At 33.5% G+C, this 22,495-nt stretch overlaps 1 protein-coding gene across 5 annotated transcripts in view; it reads right to left on the reverse strand.

The window, feature by feature from the left end:
* Nucleotides 1-22,495, reverse strand: part of Gphn (gephyrin) — a 598,126-nt gene that overhangs the window by 221,539 nt on the left and 354,092 nt on the right. For all 5 annotated transcript variants that reach the window (XM_076850343.2, XM_076850346.1, XM_076850344.1 and 2 more), the window contains one exon: nt 3,479-3,613. In XM_076850343.2, the coding sequence (XP_076706458.1) occupies nt 3,479-3,613 (135 nt within the window). The remainder of the gene's footprint in view (nt 1-3,478; nt 3,614-22,495) is intronic.

Genomic DNA, 22,495 nt, shown 5'->3' on the forward strand with positions numbered 1-22,495 from the left:
TGTTAATCTAAAATTAATGTTTAATATTATAGTTGACCCAGAGAAATAGGTATACACATGCAAATGAATATAAAGTATTTCAGTTTAACTACTAATCAGTGATAAAAGCAATAGAGGGAAAGATAGGAATTGGTAATTTTGAATCATTACTTAGCCATTTTGATTTCCTTTTTGTGTGTGTGCTGCTGAGGATTGAGTCCAGAGTCTTGTGTATGCTAGGCAGGCATACTATCACTAGCTATATCCCCGCGCTCTATTTTGAGTTTGTACAGACGTAGTTATTCCCATAATATTCTGTACTGCTTATGATAAATTGTAACATTTAATTATGTTTCATTATAATTTGTGGTTGTCTGTTTCATCTGTTTGTAAAGGCAGGAGACTACTTGGCAAAGACTATTTAATAAATTAATCAATCTGCTGGGTAAACAGAGATTGCGGACCTCATAATAGACACAAAGCTCAGAAATGTTAAGCACCTTTCCTAATGTAGTGTGGTTATTAAGTAGAGAAACAAGCCTTTGAATCCAGACCTTTCATTATCAAATCAAGTGCTTTTTAATGCTGATCATTTAAGACCTTATAGTATTTTTGCTGTAAAGAATTCATTTGCACATATATTTCTGTATATGACAGACTGTGCATGCTTAATCTGAAACATAGAAAGGGGATTTCTGTGGGGTTTGGCCAATACTGATAGGTTATTAAATTATAAGTATTATAATAAAGATGAAGAAAAAGCTTGAATTGTATTTCCAATTTTGTCTTGAATATCATTACATGGATATTTTACACATACCTTAGATTAAATACATTCAGAATCAAAATGCACTTCCCCTTTTCTTTAACCCTGAGAAATTGCTGCTTCTCTTTTACCTAGAACAGAGATAAATACTAAAAGATTTATGGTCTTGAAATATGACTCAGTGGAGAAAAGAAAAAAAAAGCATCACTTAAAAAATACCTGATATGTGAAATTAGATTACTGAAGTCACTGAATTAAAACTATTCATGTACTAATGAAGTTTTACCCTGAGAATTCTTGATTGGTGACAATGCCTTCATAGTGATCATTATTGCTGAAAATAATTCTTAAAACTTCTATGCAGCACAAATGCTCACGTATGGTTTTCATGTATCCTTCACACTCCTAGTAGAATGCTGCTAGAGAGGCCTTCTTTGATCACTTTACCTAAATGAGGTTCTCCTACTACACATTTTTGTTTCTTCTTGCTGTGATTTCAATAAGTTTTAAATTATTGTGAAATTATAATTTGTTGTTTCTCCACAAGTATATTTTAACATACATTCGAATAAAATACAAACTCCACGAAGACAGAGGCTATTATCTGTTACTGATATCAAAGCACTGGTAAGAGTACCTACTTTCAACTAAACAGTCTTATAAGACTTTCTATTGGACAGATTAATTTGACTTTCTTTACTCCTTTTAAAAAACAGTATTCAAATTGGTTTCTTTTCCTGAACTAGTATACTAATTCCGCATTAAAAGTGTATTTTCAAAATTACAGAAAGACAATCATTTTATCTTTAAGGCATAATAGTGTTGGTAAAAATTATCTGAAGGGAATGCAATCTTATTCCTAAAAAAATGCAGTGCTTGGGCTGGGGTTGTGGCTCAGCAGTAGACCACTCGCCTAGCACATGCAAGGGGTTGGGTTCTATCCTCAGCATCACATAAAAATAATTAAATAAAATAAAGGTATTGTGTCCAACTACAACTAATTTTTTTAAAATGCAGTGCTTTATATGAATTCATTATCAGTTAAAGGAAAAAATATGAAGTCTCCTGCTTGCCTGAAGTTTCTCAGTTGGCATATTTATTTAATAAATGTCAACTTTTTTATTTTTAGAATTTTACTTTGGTGATTTAGAAATACAAGTAATTTAAAAATTGCTGTAATTGTAAAGTTTAAAAAATGCTCAATAACTACTATGTATAATCAAATTTAGCTAAAACATGTTCTGAAAATATTTATAATTATTGCATGTTATTAAGGAAAAATTATACTGTGGCTGGTTCTGTATTCCCAACATTTAGGTCTTAATAGCGAATGAACTGAACTTTTACTTAAATTAGTGGACCTAATTTACTTTTAATAACTTCGACTTAGTAAATAAGTCTAGCTGATACAGTTCAAATTTCATGCAGTCAAATTATAAATTATTTTGTTTTAATAATATTATAACACATATGAGATTTTCTATGCAATTGAGGAATTGATAACTCATTTTTTAATTCAATGAAAATGTAGGTGACTGACACCCAAAGGGCATTAACATTCATTTTATATCTAGAATATTCTGATGGTTTTTCTTCACTGACAATTTACCATCTCAATTTTAAGTGATAAATTAATATCAGTTATTTTGGACACATGTGTAAAAACAATGATATACAACACTAACACTCTGAAGACTTCGCTGAGAAGGTTGTATCATGTAATGTACATGATACAAACTGCACTATTCACATCAAAAACTGTTTGAGATCAGTTTGAGTCAAATGCAATTATAACACTTATAAAACTAATAGAAAAGTTGGAATTGAGGAACACAGTTACATAGGTTCTTAAATGTGATGACAGGAAAAAAAGTTACAGTTTGAAAAATTAACTATTAGATCCTTAGGATAAAGATAGTATGTAGCCTGATATCTAACACTATGTTTTATTAAAGAAGATAAAATGTTACTGTAAGTCTTTTGATATCAATATTAGATTCATCACAGAGAGAACTTGAATGCAAAAATGACTAACTTATCCAGAGCAGTGACATTCCAGGAGAAAATAATTACAGCAATAATTAAATTTGCTAACTAATTTATTATACACATAAATATGTGGGAAGCAAATAAACTGTCTCATCTTGCCCCACCCTGATTCAGTGACAGGTTATAAAATATAAAGACTAAGAAATTCCTTCCCTTCCCCAAAGGTTGGCATTAAAACTTTCTAATAAATTTAGATTTGTTTCCAAATATTAGGCAGCAACATTCCAAGCTGAATATTTTTGAAAAAATCTGGAATGATACTAGAGCAGGGAGCTACCCCAGCCTGAACAAAATTTTAAAAATCCCTTTGGTTACAATATTTTGCTAATCTTGCTGTTTACTGGCCCCAAATACATTTATCTTCAGTATAAACAAATATTTTTACATCTATATTGATGAGTATGCTCAAAAATAACAGATCTAAAATAAAGAAACAGGAGCTACAGAAAGTGATACCCTTAACTGTGATGTTAGAGTAGATATCTTGCATGAAATTTCTATTTCCTACATCTATTGGGCTAATATAACAATTTGTGAAACAATGGGTGGTGACTACATTATATTCCATTTATTTCTCATAGTATCTTACATGCAATCAAAACATGACAAGCAGGGGTGAATATTGGTTAGTTTTCCCAGGTTTCATAGTAAAGCAAGTATAAGGTGCAAAGAAACTATACTTACTTTTGGTGTTGGGCAGGAAGCTGTAGAGAGGCGAGATGTAGCTTGAGCACGAGGCGATTCTGAAGGAGTAGTGCTGAGGGATGCTGTGTCTCGTGGGAGCACCTGAACACCACGAGAAATAATGGAGTCTGGAATCTGAACAAGAGGAAGAATTACGGTTTAATATTCTGAAAATCTGAATAATGTATAAAATCAATACTGACATCTAGTTTAAATTGTTTTTTTTTCTTTGGTACTTGGGATTGGATTCAGTGACACTCAACCACTAAGCCACATTACCAGCCTTATTTATTATTTTTTAAAAATATTATTAGTTGTAGCTGGACATAATACCTTTGTTTATTTAGTTTCATGTGGTGCTGGGGTTTGAACCCAATGCCTCACACATGCTAGGTCCTTGTTCACCACTGAGCCACAACCCCAGCCTCCCAGACCTATTTTGTATTTTATTTAGAGACAGAGTCTCACTGAGTTGCTTAGCATCTTGCTTTTGCTGATGCTGGCTTTGAACTCGTGATTCACCTGTCTTGGCCTCTGAGCCACAGGGATCACAGGTGTGTGCTATGGCGCTACACCCCCATAGTTTAAATTTTTTTTGGTATTCTTTGCTGCTCAGGTTTCATGTAGCTGCTGTTACTTATGGTAAGTTATAAATATATCCAAAATTTTTGGACAGGATAGACTTTCAGATTTAAAATATTTTCTTAACAAATAATATGTCATAAAACATGTACTTGAAAAGCAGTACAGCACTGTAAGTAAAAGTAAAGTGCTTAGTTTTTAAATATACTAGCCCTGTCATTTAATAGTTTGAAATTTGATAAAAGATACTCAATTCCTAGATATTATTATCCAACATTCTTTACCCTCTCTGCTTATAACTGACCTGTATGGACAGCACTGACAAGATATTTTGTGCTCCCTGACATCCAATTGGTTTAGTTAGTGGGAGGCACTGGCAAGAGAGTGAGGCTTAGGAATAAGGAATGGTATTCTTTCCCCCTGGCTCCCTCTTGACCAGGTCAACATAGGTTGGCTGTGTCCCTCAACTCAAAATCACAGTTCCTTTTTGTTTATAGCTCTTTCTTTGGGATTCCAATAGGCTCTCTAGTTCCCTTAATCACATTAGGACTAGGAGAAATGATTCTAATGTTACTAATTCCATAGTAATCCATAATGCTCAAACCTGTGTAAATACTATAGACCCTTATTAAAACCTCTTAAAATACCTATTAAGGTATGTTTTCCCACTTCTGCTAGGATCCTGATAAATATATCATTTGAATCACCCTTTCCTTTATCTGAAAAATGAGGATGGTAGTATTTGCTGAATTACTGTGATAGCTAAGATAATGTAGGCAACATTTAGCATGCTGATACAGTAAATAGTTAATAAATGTTGGCTATTATTATTTATACCTATCAATATAGTAAAGACTAAAATAAATGAGTCCTATTCCCAAAATACACAAACATAATGACAAATAGTACAGAGCATTTCTAATATTATTATTTTAGGGAATGAATTTTTTTTTTTTTTTTGGTACTGGGGATTGAACTCAGGGGCACTTGACACACAGCCCTATTTTTGTATTTTTTTTAGATACAGGGTCTCACTGAGTTGCTCAGCTCCTCACTTTTGCTGAGGCTCCCTTTGAACTCATGATCCTCCTGTCCCAGCCTCCTATATTACAGGGATTACAGGCATGTGCCACCGCACCAGGCTATGCATATTTTAATTTGTGTTTTTGGATACTAGAAATAGCTATGGGTCTACTAACCTAAGAATGGGAACTAGAGCAGTTTCAAGTTATGTACACAAACTTTTATTTTATTTTATCTTATTTTTTTGTGGCCCTGGGGATTGATCCCAGTGGCCTCACAGATGCTAGGCAAGTGCTCTGCCACTGAGCTGCATCTCTAGTTCTGTGTATAAGACTTGAAACATATCATAAAGGAGGTTTTGAATCATGCAAGCTATAAGATTGTGGGTAATTCAATGTCTATCCCTGAGAACTCATTCCTTTGGTGCATGTTAAATAACTGGGATTATTTTAAGACAGAGGATTAAAGAAAAGAAAATTGAATTTTCTTCTGTAACATAGTTTGGTCCCAATATTAATTAGAGATTGGAGGCTTGTTCTGTAAATGGGAAGGAAAATGGTCAGAGGTCTGACTATTTTTTGGCTTTTTTTCCCCAGCTACACATAAATAAACTAACAGTTATTCAAGTCTTGTTATTTTAAGCAATTATTCAAGGGCTCTTAAAGTCACTTGGGACTAAAAGAACGACAAGAAATCTTCCCCCGTAGAAGGCCCTAAAGAGGGGGATAAAACTGGTGATTGATGAAATGGACAAGTGGCCACCTGAATAATTGATTCAGTGTTCATCACAACTGATAGATCTGCTGTAGCTATGTCCAACTATACAGGCCTCCCTCTTTTCTGTGTCCTCTTTTCTATAATCCATTACTTACTGTGTTACTTTCTGAAATTCTTTTTTTTAAAAATTTCTTCTTTTTTAAAATAGTTGTATATGGACACAATACCTTTATTTTATTTGTTTTTATTTTTATGTGGTGCCAGGGATCAAACCCAGTGCCTCACACATGCTAGGCAAGTGCTCTGCCACTGAGCCACAACCCCAGCCTCACTTTCTGAAACTCTAAATCTGTCCTGTACTCTGTTTAGTGAGCATCTGTAACTTTCTTGTCCCCTACTTGTGGGTACCCAATATCTTATCTATGTGAACTTTTTTTGTTTTTGTTGTTTTAAAAAGGCTCTTTATTTCTTTTTCAAAATCTGTCTTACAAGATACTTTCTTTTCTGTTTCTTTATTAAAGGGGATATCTGACACATTGGTGGTTTTCCGTTAAAAAAAAAAAAAAAAGATCTCTATAGACCTTAGCTTTGACTCTTGCTCTAAATAACAGATAAGCATCTAACAAAGAGTTCTAAAAAAAAAAGCATCAGGCAGACATTTTATTAACAAAAGTTTTGAAAACTCAAAGGAGGCTTTCCCAGGTGCTCTTTGGTATACTCATTGGAGGGCTACCTTTGATTAACCTGTTTAAAAGGGATTTCCATTTGTAAGGGTGTCTCCCTCTGTTGGTTGCTCTTAAACTGGGAAAGGACATTAACTTAAGTGTGGAGAGTGGTGATTTGGATCATGGTCTCTCCTGTCTATGCCTGTGCTTGTGGTGGGAACTTTCTGTGCAAAGATGCAGGATAGATTTCCCAGTTGCTATGGTGATGCCCTGCCTGAGAAAATTCTGTGCAAAGCATGGAACTATATTAGTCTTGAACTTGAGTGCTGGGGATAGAGAATTCGGGGCATAACAAGATAACCACAATGTCACCCAAGTGACGTGACCTTCAAGTTTGTCTGCTTTGCAGAAGTTTTCCCACAAATAACCTTTTGATGATAAATCATATATAATGAATGGGTTGTACTAGCTCTGGATCACTGTTCCTCTATCAGAGGTCTGTGTCCCTAGTTCCAGTTTTCTCTAAGTGTTTATTTGTCTTTCCTAATCCCCCATTGCTCCTTGCTGGTTTCTAGGGTTTGACCATGCAAGTCTTGGCACTTAAATTTGCATAATAAGCCTCACCTTTAAAATTTTGCTTTCACTAGGCCTAGCCTATGCCCTTCTCAATGATGTTTAGGCTAAATTCTGTGTCTTTAAGATGTAAATTTTCTCCTTTGTTTCAAATAAATCATAACTTTGCAAGGTCAGAGTTAAGATCAAGGATTATATAGAACTATGGTAACCATATCGACAGATTAAAAAATCTAACAAATAGTATAATTTTGCTTTTTATGTATATTTTTATGTATGTTTGTATACATGTGTGTAGTGTATGTTGTGTCTACATGGTTCCAAATCATTTTATAAATGAGTATTCATAAATTAAAAAAAAATGATCCAAAGATCGTTTAGTTCATGTGAATTAAATAATTGGCAAATAATTTAAATTTGTTGGTAAGATTGTGAGAAATAGAAAGTCCAGTGGTCCATTTTCATACTACAGTATTTAACCTTAAATGTAAAGTTACTGGGGCTATAAGATAAACAGTTGGAAGAGAAACAGAGCAGAGTGGAAGGTTACCCACAATTAATTCACACAGTGCACAAGAGCCTGCCTGCCTATGTAGCAGACTCAAAGTTCTTGCACCTAAACAGCCCCTTGACTAACAGGATGGGGGTGGGGGAGAGGAGAATCAAATGAGAAAGTAAGAACTGTCTAAAGTGCCAAAATGTACTCATCCCAGGAAGGTCTTCCTACCACAATGTACAAAGAGAGGTGGAAACAACTAAAAGTACATTTCTTTAAATAACCTAAGAGGAAATAGTAAAACCTTTGGAGATCCTGCATGCTGTAGTAAAGTACTCAGCCAGTGAAGAATCAGATGTGGGACCATGCACACTGGAGATAAAATACTACTTGTAAAACACTCTGGATGTGCCTGTTCACCAGACACCTGATCTTGCAATTAAATTAATTAATTAAATTAATTTAAGTCTTGCTTCCACTGAACTTCATGTCTCTGAGTCCATTATTTGGATTTGGGCAGGTCAGCGTGTTTCTCACAAGATACAAAAGTAAAGATGTCTTTAAAATTACTAACATAAACTTTTTTTCTTTTTCTGCCTAGGTTATAAACCAGTTGGAACTGTATTTGTCCCTGTTAAGATGTTTAAAGTACAGTGACTATTGCTTTTTAGGGTTTTTCTTTGTAGGAAAAAAGTGGCTTAAAATGTTAAATATGCTTGTTGGCTATCTTAGTTTTTATGGGTAATCAAAAAATAGCTGTTTAAAATGGGTAAATTAGGTTTGACATAAATGAGATGAACATTTTTAAATGTATTTGCTAGAGAGGATATTTGAGACATATCTAAGTTAACATATTAAAACATCAACTGCTAAATATAAAGTCAAGTTCTCTTGGCTTCTTAAATTCTATAAGACAATATATATTTGGGTCTATTAATGAATATGTTTTTATAAATTTTTGGTTTATGGAAAAACAGATTAAATTGCTGTGTCATTGGTTTTTTCACTAAAAAGCAAGGTTATTTTTTATTTTCTTTAGTTGTACATGGACACAATATCTTTATTTATTTATTTCTATGTGGTGCTGAGGATCACACTTAGTGTCTCACCTGTGCAAGGCAAGCGCTCTACCACTGAGCTGTGGCCCCAGTCCAAAAGCAAGGTTATTAAGAGTTAAAATTCTAATAAATGCAATTATATATATAAAGAATATAAAATTTTAAGTTGTATTTTGATTAAAATACCATAAAAAGCATAAATAATTCTATATTATTGAGAAAAAGGAGTAATTACAATTTCAAATTATTAAGTAATTTTTAAGTAGTTCAGACATTTCTTGAAGGTGAGACCTGGACTCCTAGCACAGGTAATGAATGATTGAGTCAGGGAGATGGGGGCTAATTCAAAAGGAAATAAAATGCTAATATCTCTAAAACACTTCCCTTCTCCCAAACTGTTGCCAAGGTTTCCTGCCTCCAGGGCATTGTTCTGCCCAGCAAGGAAGTGTTAATGAATACCCACAAGGGCACTCCTTTCTCACCTTTCATCATTCACACCTTTTGGTAGACAGAGTGGTAGAAGGGGGCATAGGAAGAAAGGAAACCTGAAATTTATAAAAGGGGCAAGATACCCCCAACTACCAGAAGCCTCTTTCTCTTTCTCTCAGCTCAGTCCCCTATTTTACTTATTTTATTTTTTGGGGTACCTGGGATTGAAGTCAGGGACAGAAGGCCATTAAGCAACATCTCTAGCCCAGTTCTGTATTTTATCTAGAGACAGGGTCTCACTGAGTTGCTTAGCACCTTGAATCTGCTGAGGCTGGCTTTTGAACTCTGGATCCTCCTGCCTCAGGCTCCCAAACCACTGGGATTATAGGTGGACATCCTGATTTTCAAGACCTGTTTCAAAGGTTGTTTTAAATTATAAACTTAAAAATGGGAGTTCATAACCCACTTGAATCAAATGTATGAAATATGATATGTCAAGAGCTTTGTAATGTTTTGAACAAACAATAATAAAAAAATTATAAACTTAAGGAAAGTAAAAAGGCAGAAAAGAAATGGATCAAAAACTTAGGCACTAGACCAGAGACCCTGTGCCTAACAAAAGAAAAAGCATGTAGGCTTAGGATCTGACTTCCTTAATAAGACTCTTAAAGCACAAGAAGTAAAATCAAGAATCAATAAATGGGATGGATTCTTCTGAGCAAAGGAAATGATCAATGATGTAAAGAGATAGCCTATAGAAAGGGAGAAAATCTTTACCACATGCATTAATCTCTAGGATATATAAAGAACTCAAAAAATTTAACACGAAACAATCCCAGCCTATTCAAGAAATGGGCTAAGGAGGTGAATAGATACTTTTCAGAAATATGAGTGGTCAACAAATATATGAAAAAATGTTCAAGATCTCTAGCAATTAGAGAAATGCAAATAAATCAAAACTATTCTAAGATTTTATCTCACCCCAGTCAGAATGGCAATTATTAAGAATACAAAGAACAATAAATGCTGGCAAGGATGTGGGGAAAAATATACTCATACATTGCTGGTGGGAATGCAAATTGGTACAACCATTATGGAAAGCAGTATGGAAAACTGGAATGGAACCACTATTTGACCCAGCTATCCCACTCCTGGTTTTATACACAAAGGACTTAAAATCAGCATAGTACAGTGATGCAGCCATATCAGTGTTTTAGCAGCTCAATTCACAATACTTAAACTATGGAACCAACCTAGGTACCCTTTATTACTCAGCCTAAAAGTAGAACAAAATTATGGCATTTGCAGGTAAATGGATGGAACTGGAGAATATCATGCTAAGTGAAATAAGCCAATCCCAAAAGACCAGAAGCCAAATGTGTTCTCTAATATATGGATGCTAATTCCCAATTGGAGAGCTAGGGAAGAATAGAGTTACTTTAGATTAGGTAGAGAGAAGTGGAGGGAGGATAGGGGATATGGTGGTAGGAAAGATAGATAGTAGAATAAATCAGACATTATTACCCTATGTACTCATATAACTATATAACCGGTATGATTCTACATTATGTACAACCAGAAAAATGAGAAACTATACTCCATTATATATGATGTATCAAAGTGCATTCTATTGTCATGTATAACTAATTAAAACAAATAAAAAAAGGCAGAAAAGAATTATGTAGAAGAAAAATATGTACTACAGTCATAGTTATGAGGACATATCTCAGTAAGGAAAGTTAAAAGAACAAAGAAATGTTTTCTATGGTAAAGTAAGATTTTTGTCCTAAAGTCTAAAATAGAAAAGAGAGGACAAGACTAAGGATATAAACAATTGTAGAATGTCCAATAAGTCAGAGAAGGTTTAAGGAAGAAAATTTTAGGAAATTTGCATTTGTGATTAAGTTGACTATAATTAAGTTATTGAAAGATTTTTCTAAGGTCAAAATTTAATGTATTAATATGAAACTAGAATCTAATAATCTACATTTAAAGCAATAATGTTTTCTATAAACATTAATATGGTTTATTTTATTTTATTTTATTTTTTGGTACTAGAGATTGAACTCAGGGCACTCAAGCACATCCCCAGCATTATTTTGTATTTTATTTAGAGACATGCTCATGCCATTGCTGAAGCTAGCTTTGAACTTGCAATCCTCCTGCCTCAGCCTCAAGTTATTATGATAGATTTGCCACTCTAAATATCTGACTAGAGATGTATATACATCTAAGGTCTAAATATACCATGTCTGAGCTTTGCCTAACTATTATAATACAAGAGCTTGTAAAGTTAAGATACGTAGGTTTAATAAATGGTAACTGATAAATGCTCTCCTTTGTACAATATGAGGCATTTTTTATTATATATTTGCTATGCACTTACAATTACCTTATTTCCTAAGCTTATAAAAGTCTAGAGTTACTGATTTTTGTAAGTGCTATTAATCTACACAAACCTGACACTTCTATGTGGCTGTGATGTTAATTATTACTGGCTTCTCTGTATGTTAAACTTATTTGTGCTCCCCGAGTATATAAGTATTCTACAATGCAAAGCTTAGGAAAATATCATGCTACTTTGCTCCAAACTAAAGTTGTAGGGACACCCTTTTCCAGGTTTAAGTTGGTTTAACAGTCGTTCAGCTTATGCTTTAAATATAGCCATTACTGCTCTGCCACTAGGACTTATTTTTTAAAAATGCTTTTCAGACTATCTTATTTTTTTAATAGCTTTATTCTATTCATTTATTTTTATGTGGTGCTGAGGATTGAACCCAGGGCCTCATACATGCTAGGCAAGTGCTCTACCGCTGAGCCACAACCCCAGCCTCCCCGTGACTTATTTTTAAAGGGACATGTTTCTTCCTCTTCCTTTCTCCTTTCCCTTCCATAATCTTGGGGGGAAACAGGTTATCTTTCTTTCCCAGCATAGGCAGACTTATCTGCCTATTTACCAAAAAAATAAAATAAAATAAAATAAATCATATTAATGTTTAAAGAAAATATTGTTTCTGTCCTTGAGCACACACCCACCACAGAAATGAAGTAATTCAGACTTTAGAGATGGCACCAGAGGATCTCAGAAATAACTCTCTCCCAAAGTAATTCAGACTTTAGAGATGGCATCAGAAAATCTCAGAAATAACTCTCTCCAAAAGTAACAAGTGAATTATAACCCTGGACAGGGAATACCTGGAATGTGGCCTTTGAATAACCTCTTTTAAAACCCCTGTTCCTCAATTTGCAGTCCCACCAACAACGTATGAGGGTACTCTTTTCCCAACACTCTCGTCAACGTTTATTGTTACCTGTATTCTTGACAGTTATCATTCTGACTGGAGTGAGATGAAATCGCAGTATAGTTTTAACTTGCATTTCTCTAATTGCTAGAGATGTTGAACATTTTTTCATGTTTGTTGATTGATTGTATATCATCTTCTGAAAAGTGTCTGTTCAGTTTCTTTGCCCATTTATTGATTCAGTTGTTTTCTTTTAAATATTTATTTTTCAATTGTAGTTGGATACAACACCTTTATTTTACTTATTTATTTTTATGTGGTGCTGAGGATGGAACCCAGGGCCTTGCACATGCTAGGCAGGCATGCCCTCTACTGGTGAGACACAATTCCAACTCCAGTGTTAAGCTTTTTTGAGTTTTTTTTTTTTTGTGTGTGTGGAGAGTCCTCAAAAACTAGGAATGGAAACACATTTTGACCCAGTTATCTCACTTCTCAGCATATATTTAAGGATTTAAAATCAGCATACTACAGTGACACAGCCTAATCAATGTTTATTCACACCCCAGTGTAAAGACTGAGATGATTTTATGATCATACCCTCCCCCACAACAGGTATAGTAAAAAACCAAGCAGCACAATCCACAATAGCTAAGCTATGGAGCCAAACTAAGTGCCCTTGAACAGATGAATGGATAAAAAAAATAAAAATTGTGGTATAAATACACAATGGAATATTACTCAGCCATAAGGAAGAATAACTTTATGACATTTGCAGTAAATTGATGGATCTGGAGACCATTATGCTAAATGAAATAAGCCAATACCAAGAAAAAAAAGTTGAAAGTTTTCTGATATGTGGGAGCTAAACCACAATATTGGGGGTGGGGATAGAAGTTCAGAGGATTAAAGGGGAATGAAGGGAAGGGAACGGGTATAGGAATAGGAAAGACAGTAGAATGAATCTAACATAATTGTCCTGTGTACACATATGAAGATACCTAAGTGAATTCCACCATCATGTACACTCACAAGAATGGGGTTCTCATTAGAATACGATATATCCCATGATTATATAATTTTATCATAATGGATTCTACTGTCATGTATGATTAGAAAGAATAAAAAAAAAACCTACCTAGAGTGCATATTACTCAGAACTCTGTCATCAGAGTGCCCTAGAATCATGACTATAGAATAAAAGAGCTTTACCGTAAACAAAAAACAACAACAAAAAATCTTGTTCCCCTGGATGGGCAGAATCACGGCCTCTGGGACAGGAGTCCCTGTGTTTCTCCTTTGCTAGCAATGCATTAAAACTTCTTCTTATTCTTCCTTTTAATCAAAACTATGTCCTTATTACTGGATTGGCATCAGGAACAAGGACCATGCTTTTGGTAACATTTGTGTACTCTTAATTATATTAGAACTATCATCTTTGAGCAAAAATAATTAGCTGTGTCCAAATGTATGGCATTCCAAACTGGGCCACTGTGATAAACAAAAAGATTGGACATTAGTCACCTAGGGAGTACATCTGTAAACAGTGTATTCTATTTTATTTTTAAAACATTTAATTTATTCTTAAAAGACAAACTAAGTTGGAATATATTTGCCATTCAATTCTTTGCAGTTGGATAAAAGTAACCTGATATTGACAAGTTAATATGAAAAACCATCTCAGTCTTTACCCTGGGGTGTGAATTTATATGTATTTTTGAAAAGATAATAAGAGCCTGACTAACTTAAACGTTGGCAATGTAAACCATAAAAACCTTTTGCCAATTTTCCACAAGGAAAGGAAAGGAAATTGAAAGATCTTTTTGTCTTTTTGTTTGATGAATCTTTCAGCTGTGATATTATTATGTTAACTGTTCTTAAAATAGACTCCAAAAACAATACATGAGAACTCTGCTTCCTTATACTCCTAAATTGAATTTAGAAAGGGGCAAGGATTAACTTCAGACATAAAAACTTTAGCTCAGATTTTTTTCAAAAGGTCCATCTTACTTGGGACAAGGCTGTGCCGCTTGCCCTGCTCCATGTTAGGCTTTAACCTATTAATTTTAATTAAGCCCATCATTTAAAGTTCTGTTCAAATGATAAATTTTTATCATAAAGATTACTATGATTATACCCTCCCCCACAATAGGTATAGTACAAAGTAGATGTTTGGGTAAATTATAAAAGGTATTAAAAAGTTTTTTAAAAAATAGAAATTGTAAAAGATTTTTATGTGTGATTGAACTGACAAATTGTCTACCTAGTATCGTCAGTATTATTAATTAAAAAAAATATAGTTAGGTATGTAAAAATTTCTCACTGTGGTTTTATTTTCACTTTTCCTGATTGTTAATGAGATTAAGCACCTTTTATACATTTAATGATAATTTAGATTTAGATTAGATTTGGATTTACGTGTTTTTGTAGAACTGAAGAGATATCAAAGGCACACAAATATCATAAAAGTTTGGTTTCTTGGTTCAGAGCTATCACACAAACTGAATGTCTTAGTTCTTAAAGCTTTATAATTGTTCCCTGCTAGCAGTTTGCAGACATGCAACTTCTAACAGAGTAATCTGAGTTAATTTGAGATAATAAGCCATTACTTACAGGACACCTAGGATATAATACTATGACATTACTTACAGGACACCTAGGATATAACACTATAACTGACTCCCAATACTAAGACTGACCCCAGTTAAATGGAAGTATAATTAAAATTACAAAAGTTAAAATTAAAACTGTCTAATCCCACTTCAAGTCTGGTAGAAATGGCCATTTGGATATTTAACATCTGAGAAGTGAAGCCCCTAACTAAAGAAAATAAAAGGGCTAAGGAATAAAATGGCCATTAATTTGTCTTTTGCTCTCCAAGGTCAGTCAGGACCCAGGGAATTATAGAAGCCCTTTAAGGACTTGCAACTCCAGTTACCGGACTACTGATTATGGGGATAGTGAGAACACTAGAGAACAGAAAGCCAACCCATACTCAGTAAAAAGGAGGGTCATTGAACAGGGAAATGTACCTAGTACCAAGGGAAGCCACATGTGGTCAGCAAGATCCTGACCTACCTTGGTAAAGGATAAGAATGAGGAGCTAGACTCCTCAAATATTCCTAACTACCACCCCTGAGGCATCTCGGCTGATCTTAAAAGTAGAAAGAAAAGAGGTTAATTTTTGGCCAATAGAGGGTTCATCTACTTGGTCTATTTGTGTGTGTGTGTGGGGGGGGGGCGGGTATTTGGGGTTGAATTCAGGGCACTCTACCACTGAACTACATCCTTTTTATTTTTTATTTTTGAAACAGGGTCTCATTCAGTTACTTAGCCTTGAACTTGGCCTCAGCCTCCTGAGTTGCAGAGATTATAGGTGTATGCTCCCTACCTGTGATAACCACCCTTCTACTCAACTCCTATTAGATTAACTTTTTTTTTTTAAAGATTCCACATATGAATGAGATAACATAGTATTTATCTTTCTGTGCCTGGTTTATCACTTAACACAGTGATCTCCAGTTTCACTCACATCAATGTGAATGACAGGATTTCATTCTTTTTATGGCTAACAGTCTAAATAGATATTCTCAAGTTGAAAATTATAACTAAAAGGAAAAATCCACTATAGAGATTCACTAGCAGATAAATAATTAGTGGAGCTGAAGATAAGTCAATTGAAATTATCTAGTCTGAGAAGCAAAAAAGGGAAAATTAGAAAAAAGAAAAAAGTGATATACACACACACGCACACACATACACAATGGAGTTTTACTCAGCTATAAAGAAGAATGAAATTATATCATTTGCTGGTAAATGGATAAAACTTGAGAGAAAACATAATGCTAAGTGACATAAACCAGATTCAAAAAGTCAAGGGTTGAATAGTTAGAAAGACAATAGGAGGGGCTGGGGATGTGGCTCAAGTGGTAGCGCATTCGACTAGCATGTGTGAGGCACTGGGTTCGATTCTCAGCACCACATAAATGTAAAATAAAGATATTAAAAAAGATATGCTATTTAAAAAAAGAAAGACAATTGGAATAAAAAAGGGATCAAGAAAGGAGAAAGGAGAAGGGAGAAGACAAGTGCAAGTGAACTAAGAGGGAGGAAGGAGGAAAGGAAAAAGGGAGGCTCTGGAAATGAAATTAATCAAATCATGCTGTGTGTATGTAAAAATACATTACTACAAATCCCACTTTTATGTATTAATTACAATGAACCAATTTAAGAAAAATGAAAGGGAGACTAGTGAGCAAAGATCAGGAAGAGTGGAGGAAAAGGGAAAAACTGGGCAACAAAATTGGTTAAATTATGTTATATGTATATATCAATATATTGTAATGAATCCAACTGTTATATATAATTGTAATGCACAAGTGAAAACATTAAATAAATGAAAGTACAAAATTAAAAAATACAGGTCTTAAGGAATTTGTGGAATATCATTAAGTGTATAAAGATATGCATAATGGTGATCCCAGAAGCAGGAGAAAGCATCAGTAATTATTTAAGAAAATAATGCCTGAAAAAAACTCCAAATTTCATAAAAGGCCTGATTATACACAAAAAGCCCAAATCTTAAGAATGATAAATTAAAAATGATGGATACTGAGACATATTACAATCAAACTGTTAATGGTGACAAAGACAAGGAGTATTCTGATCATCAAAAGATTAATAGCTGATTTCTCAACCACATTAGCTGAAACCAAAGGAATCAGAAGGCAGTGGGATGACATAATCAAAATGCTAAAAGTTAAAAAAAAGTGTCAATTAGGAATTATATCTGGCAAAACTATACTTCAAAAATGAAAGGAAAATTATGATTCCCAGACCAATAAACACTAAGTTTATTGCTGCTGGATCTGTCTTATAAGAAATCTTAAAGGGAGTCTATAAAGTTGAAATGAAAGGCTATTGTATAGTGATTGAAATTCATATGAATAAATAAAGAATTCTACAAAGGTAAAGTACTCTATGTAGGTAAATATAATTTAAAAAAAAGCAACATAAAACAATTATAAATCTATGGTGATACAGGTACCCACATACAAATATGTAATTTGTGAAAAGAACATAAGCAGAGGAAATAGCAAAATTTTTACATAATAATAAAACTAATTCAAACTAGATTGCTATAAATTAAGATGTTAATTAATTCCAAGGACAATCACTAACCAAATAACTAAAAACTCCTTAGTAAAAGAAATGAGAGAAATCAGAATAGTATAGTAAAAGTTATGTATGATAAAAAAGGAACCAATGGAGGAAATGAGAAAAAAAAAGATGACGTATAGAAAAAAAAGACAAAATGCAAAAAAATCTGTTGATATAATTACATTAAGTATAAATCAATTAAACTACCCAATTAAAAAATGGGCTGTATAGTTTGAAGAAAACATGATTTAACTATATGTTATCTACAAGAAATTCACATTAGACTCCCAAATATAATCAGTTTGAAGGTGAAAGAAATTATAGTATTTCATGAAACAGTATCCAAAAGAGACCTAGAGAGGCTATAGTAATATCAGACAAAACAGACTTGAAGATCAAAATTATATAGGGAAAAAGAAAATTATTACATGGTGATAAAATATCAGTTAATCAAGAATTGGATAACAAATATATAAGAAGCAAAACCTGACAACACTGAAGAAAGAAAAGTTCAACAATATGATAAGAGACTTCACCATCCTACTTTCAACAATGGTTAAGATAGTTATCAAGACGATCAACAAGCAATATAGAAGATTTAGACAACAGTATAAACCAACTAGCCCTATATTAACCATATGTAGAACAATTCTCCCAATAACAGCAAAAATTTTTTTTTCTCAAATGAATAATAAGCATTCTCCAAAATATACCTTATAATACTGTACAAACTGTACAAAGAAAGTTTAAAAAGATTTAAATCTTATAATGCATCTTCTCTTACTTATAATGGAATAAAATTAAAAGTTGATAAGTATTCTTTAAGGAGCAATAGGCAAAGAAGAAACCACAGGGTAAATTAGAAAATAATTTGAGAAATTCATAGAATACAAAAAAATCAGTGCTCAGGGAGAAATTAGTGGCTATAAATATCTATTTTAAAAATTTAAATTCAATACCTTTTTACTTTAAGGAACTATGAAAAAACCCACGAAGCAATATTAAGAGGAAAGTAAATGATTCAAGTGAATATAAATGAAACAGAGAACAGAAAAGTGTTCAAAGTTTCAACAAATCAGAGTTGGTTCATTAAACAGACCAGTAAAATCTTTGCAAAGACTGATCAAAAAAATAAGAGAGAAGACTCAACTTATAAAAATCAGAAATGAAAGCGTGGGGGGCACTGCTATTGATCTTATAGGAATAAAAATGATTATAAGAGAATATTATGAAAAATTGCATGCCAACAAACTGGATAAAATAGATAAAATTTTAGAAGTACAGAAACTATCTAAACTGATTCAAAAAGAAGTAGAAAATATGAATAAAAGTATAACTAGTAAAGAAATTGAATCAGAAATAAAAAAATATTTTGAACAAGAAAAAATTCAGGACCAGATGGCTTCTTTAAAATTCTACCAAATATTTAAAGAAGAATGAACACAAATCCTTCAACTCTTTCACAGAATAAAAAAGGAGGGATCATTTACTGATCCATTTCATGGGACCAGTATTCTTCATCACACTAAAGACAAATAAAAACACAGAAAAAGGAAACTGTAGACCAATATCCTTTATGAATAAATTTGCAAAAATCTTCAACAAAATAGTGGGAAATTAGATCTAATGGGATATTAAAAGTATTGTACATCCAGACCAAATTTGATTTATTTCAGAAATGCAAGGAAGGCTCAACATAAGAAAATAATGTCACATCACATTAATAAAATGAATTTAAAAAAACCCTCAAATGAAAACCTCTCACAAAACACACTCAGAAAATTAGGAATAGAAGGAAACTTCTTCATCTTGATAAAGCATCTATAAAAAAGCATAGCCAACATCCTACTTAATAGTGAAGACTGAAAGCTTTCCCATAAAGTCAGGAAAAGGATTTCTGCTCTCCTCACTTCTATTCAACATTGTACTGGAAGTTCTAGCAATGGTGATTCCACCCCCACCCAACCCCATTACAGGGGATGGAACCCAGGACCTTGCATATGCAGGCAAGTGCCCTAACTCTGACCTATACCCCTCAGCTCTTTTTATTTTATTTTCAGACAGGATCTGGCTAAGTTGTCTAGGATAGCCTCAAATTTGTAATCCTCCTGCCTCAGCGTCCTGAGCAGCTGGGATACCATGCATGCGACATCAGATTTGGTTTAGACATGGAATTTTGAAAAGAAAAATAAATAAAAGGCATCTAAGTTACAAAGGAAAAAGTAAAAACACCTATATTCATAGAGACATGATTATATATGTAAAATACTGAAGATTTCACAAGATGAATGGATAAACAAATTAGAGCTAATAAACAAATTCAACAAGGTTGCAGGATAAACAAAGAACACATAAAAATCAGTTATATTTCTATATACCAACACTGAAAAATTCAAAGAAAAAATTAAAACTATTTCATTTATAACAGCATCAAAGAGAATTAATACCCACAATAAATTTAACAAAGGGGGCACAAGACTTATACATTAAAAATTATAAAACATTGCTGAAAGAAATTAAAGAAAATGCAAATGAGTAGAAAGACATCTGTGTTAATGTATGAAAGACTTAATATGGTTAAAATGGCAGTACAACCCAGAGGGATCTACAAATTCCAATGATTCCCCCATAAAAAATTTAAAAATTATGTTGAATTTCATGGAGCCCCAAATAGCTAAAAAAAAAAATCTTGACAAAAACAAAGCTGGAAGATTCTCATTTCCTGATTTCAAAACTTACTTCCAAGCTGTGTAAACAAAACAGTAGGACACTGACATAAAGGCAGATATAGATCAATGGACTAGAGTTCAGAAATACTCTTAGGAAATATCCATATACAAAAAGTAAATATGAAGTCTTACCTCATGCCACATATAAAAATTAGCTCAAAATCAAACACCTAACTATAGGAGCTAAAGCTATAAAATTCTAAGAAGAAAAAACAGGGGCAAATCTTTATGAACTTGGATTTGGTAAAGGATTCTTAGTTAGGACATCAAAAACACAAGCAAAACAGAAAAACTAGATAAACTGGATTTTATTGAAATTAAAAATCACTGTGCATCAGAGGACATTATCAAAATATAAGATATGAGATACAAAATGGGAAGAAATATTTTCAAATCATGTTTCTGATAAGGGTATAGAATACAGAATACATAAAGAACTCTTATAACAATTCACTTTAAAAATGAGCAAATAATTTGAATAGACATTTCTCCAAGGAAGATATACAAAAGACCAATGTTATGGTTTAGATGTGGTATCCCCCAAAAGCTCATGTGTGAGACATGCAAGAACGTTTGGAAGAGAAATGATTGTGTTGTAAGAGTTTTAGCCTAATCAGTGAATTAATCCCTAATGGGATTAATTGGGTGGTAACTGGAGATAAGTGGGGTGTGGCTAGAGGAAGTGGTTCATTGGGGGTGTGGCTATGGGGCATATATTTTATATCTGTAGAGGGCAGTCTCTCTTCTTCTTCCTAATCATCATGTAAGCCACTTCCCTCTGCCATGTTCTTCCTAGGAATGGAGCCAGCTGTCTATGGATTGAGACCTGTGAAACCATGAGCTCTTAGATAAACTTTTCCTCCCCTAAAATTGTTCTAGTTGGGTCCTTTAGTCACAGCAGCAACAAAGCTGACTAAAACAACCAACAAGCACAGGAAATGATGTTTAATATCCTTAGTCATCAGTGAAAAGCAAATCAAGGCAAAAGTAAGATATAGTTTCACACTTACTCAGATAATAGCAATTAAACAAACAAACAAAAAAAAAAAAAAAAAAAAAGGAAGGCTGTGGTGGACTACACCTGTAATCCCAGCAGCTCTGGAGGCAGTTGGACAGCAATTCAAAGCCAGCCTCAGAAACTTTGGGAGACCCTAAGCAACCTCAGTGAGATCCTCTCTCAAAATAAAAGAAAAAAAATAAATTACTAGGGATGTGGCTCAGTGGATGAGTGCCCCTGAGTTAAATCCTCAGTACCAAAAAGGAAAAAAAAAAAAAAGGGAAAACAAATGCTGGTGAGGAGGTAGAGAAATTGGAAACCTCATACAGTGTTGGATATGCAAAATGGTGCAGATCTGTGAAAAGTATTTTGATACTTCATAAAAAATTTTTTAAGTTATTATACGATCCAACAATTCTACACCCAGGTATCCATCCAAGAGAACTGCAAGTGGGTGTTCAAACAAAATTTTGTACAAGAATGTACATCACAGCATTATGCCTATCAGTGGATAAATAAAATGTGACTTATCTATACAATAGAATATTGTGTAGCCATGAAAAGGAATACTGGTATATACTAAAATATGGGTGAATCATGAAAATATCATACTAAATGAAAGAAGTCAACTATAAAAACCTTATATTATATGATTATATTTAAATGTAATATCCAGAGAGGCAAATCAATAGAGACAGAAACTCAATTAATGGTTATTAGCTGCTGGAGGTCAGAGGGATGGGGAATGACTACTTAATGGACAATGTGTTTTCTTGGTGGGTGGGACGTACGTGAAGAAATATTTTGGAATTAGATAAAAGTGATGGCTGTACAACATTGTAAATGTACTAAAAGCCAATGAATTGAACACTCAAATATTTCTTTTTTCAGGAAATGTATATCATGTATGCCTTCAGGACTTCTGATATTGATCCCTTTAGGGGCTATGAATAAGTGTAATAAAAATTATACCAAAGAATGAAACTGTCAAACAAGTATATCTTGAGTTCCGTTAAATATCTGTCAAGTCACTAAAAATCCTTATGGACAAGATTCAGAAAGTGGATTTTTTTTCTTATAACATTTTTTAATTGCAGATGGACACAATACGTCTATTCTATTTATTTATTTTTATGTGGTGCTGAGGATCAAACCCAATGCCTCACACATGCTAGGCAAGCGCTCCACCACGGAGTTATATCCCCAACCCCAGAAAGTGGATCTTGATGGACTATAATAGAAGGGCATGTCAACTAGTTAAGAAAGTATAAGCAATAGGGTTTCTGGTATTATGTGAAGTGGCCTGAGCTAGTTTTTGATGCTATGACCAAAATACCTGACAAGAACAT

This window comes from Callospermophilus lateralis, chromosome 3 (genome assembly GCF_048772815.1).
Source record: "Callospermophilus lateralis isolate mCalLat2 chromosome 3, mCalLat2.hap1, whole genome shotgun sequence".
Taxonomy (NCBI): domain Eukaryota; kingdom Metazoa; phylum Chordata; class Mammalia; order Rodentia; family Sciuridae; genus Callospermophilus; species Callospermophilus lateralis.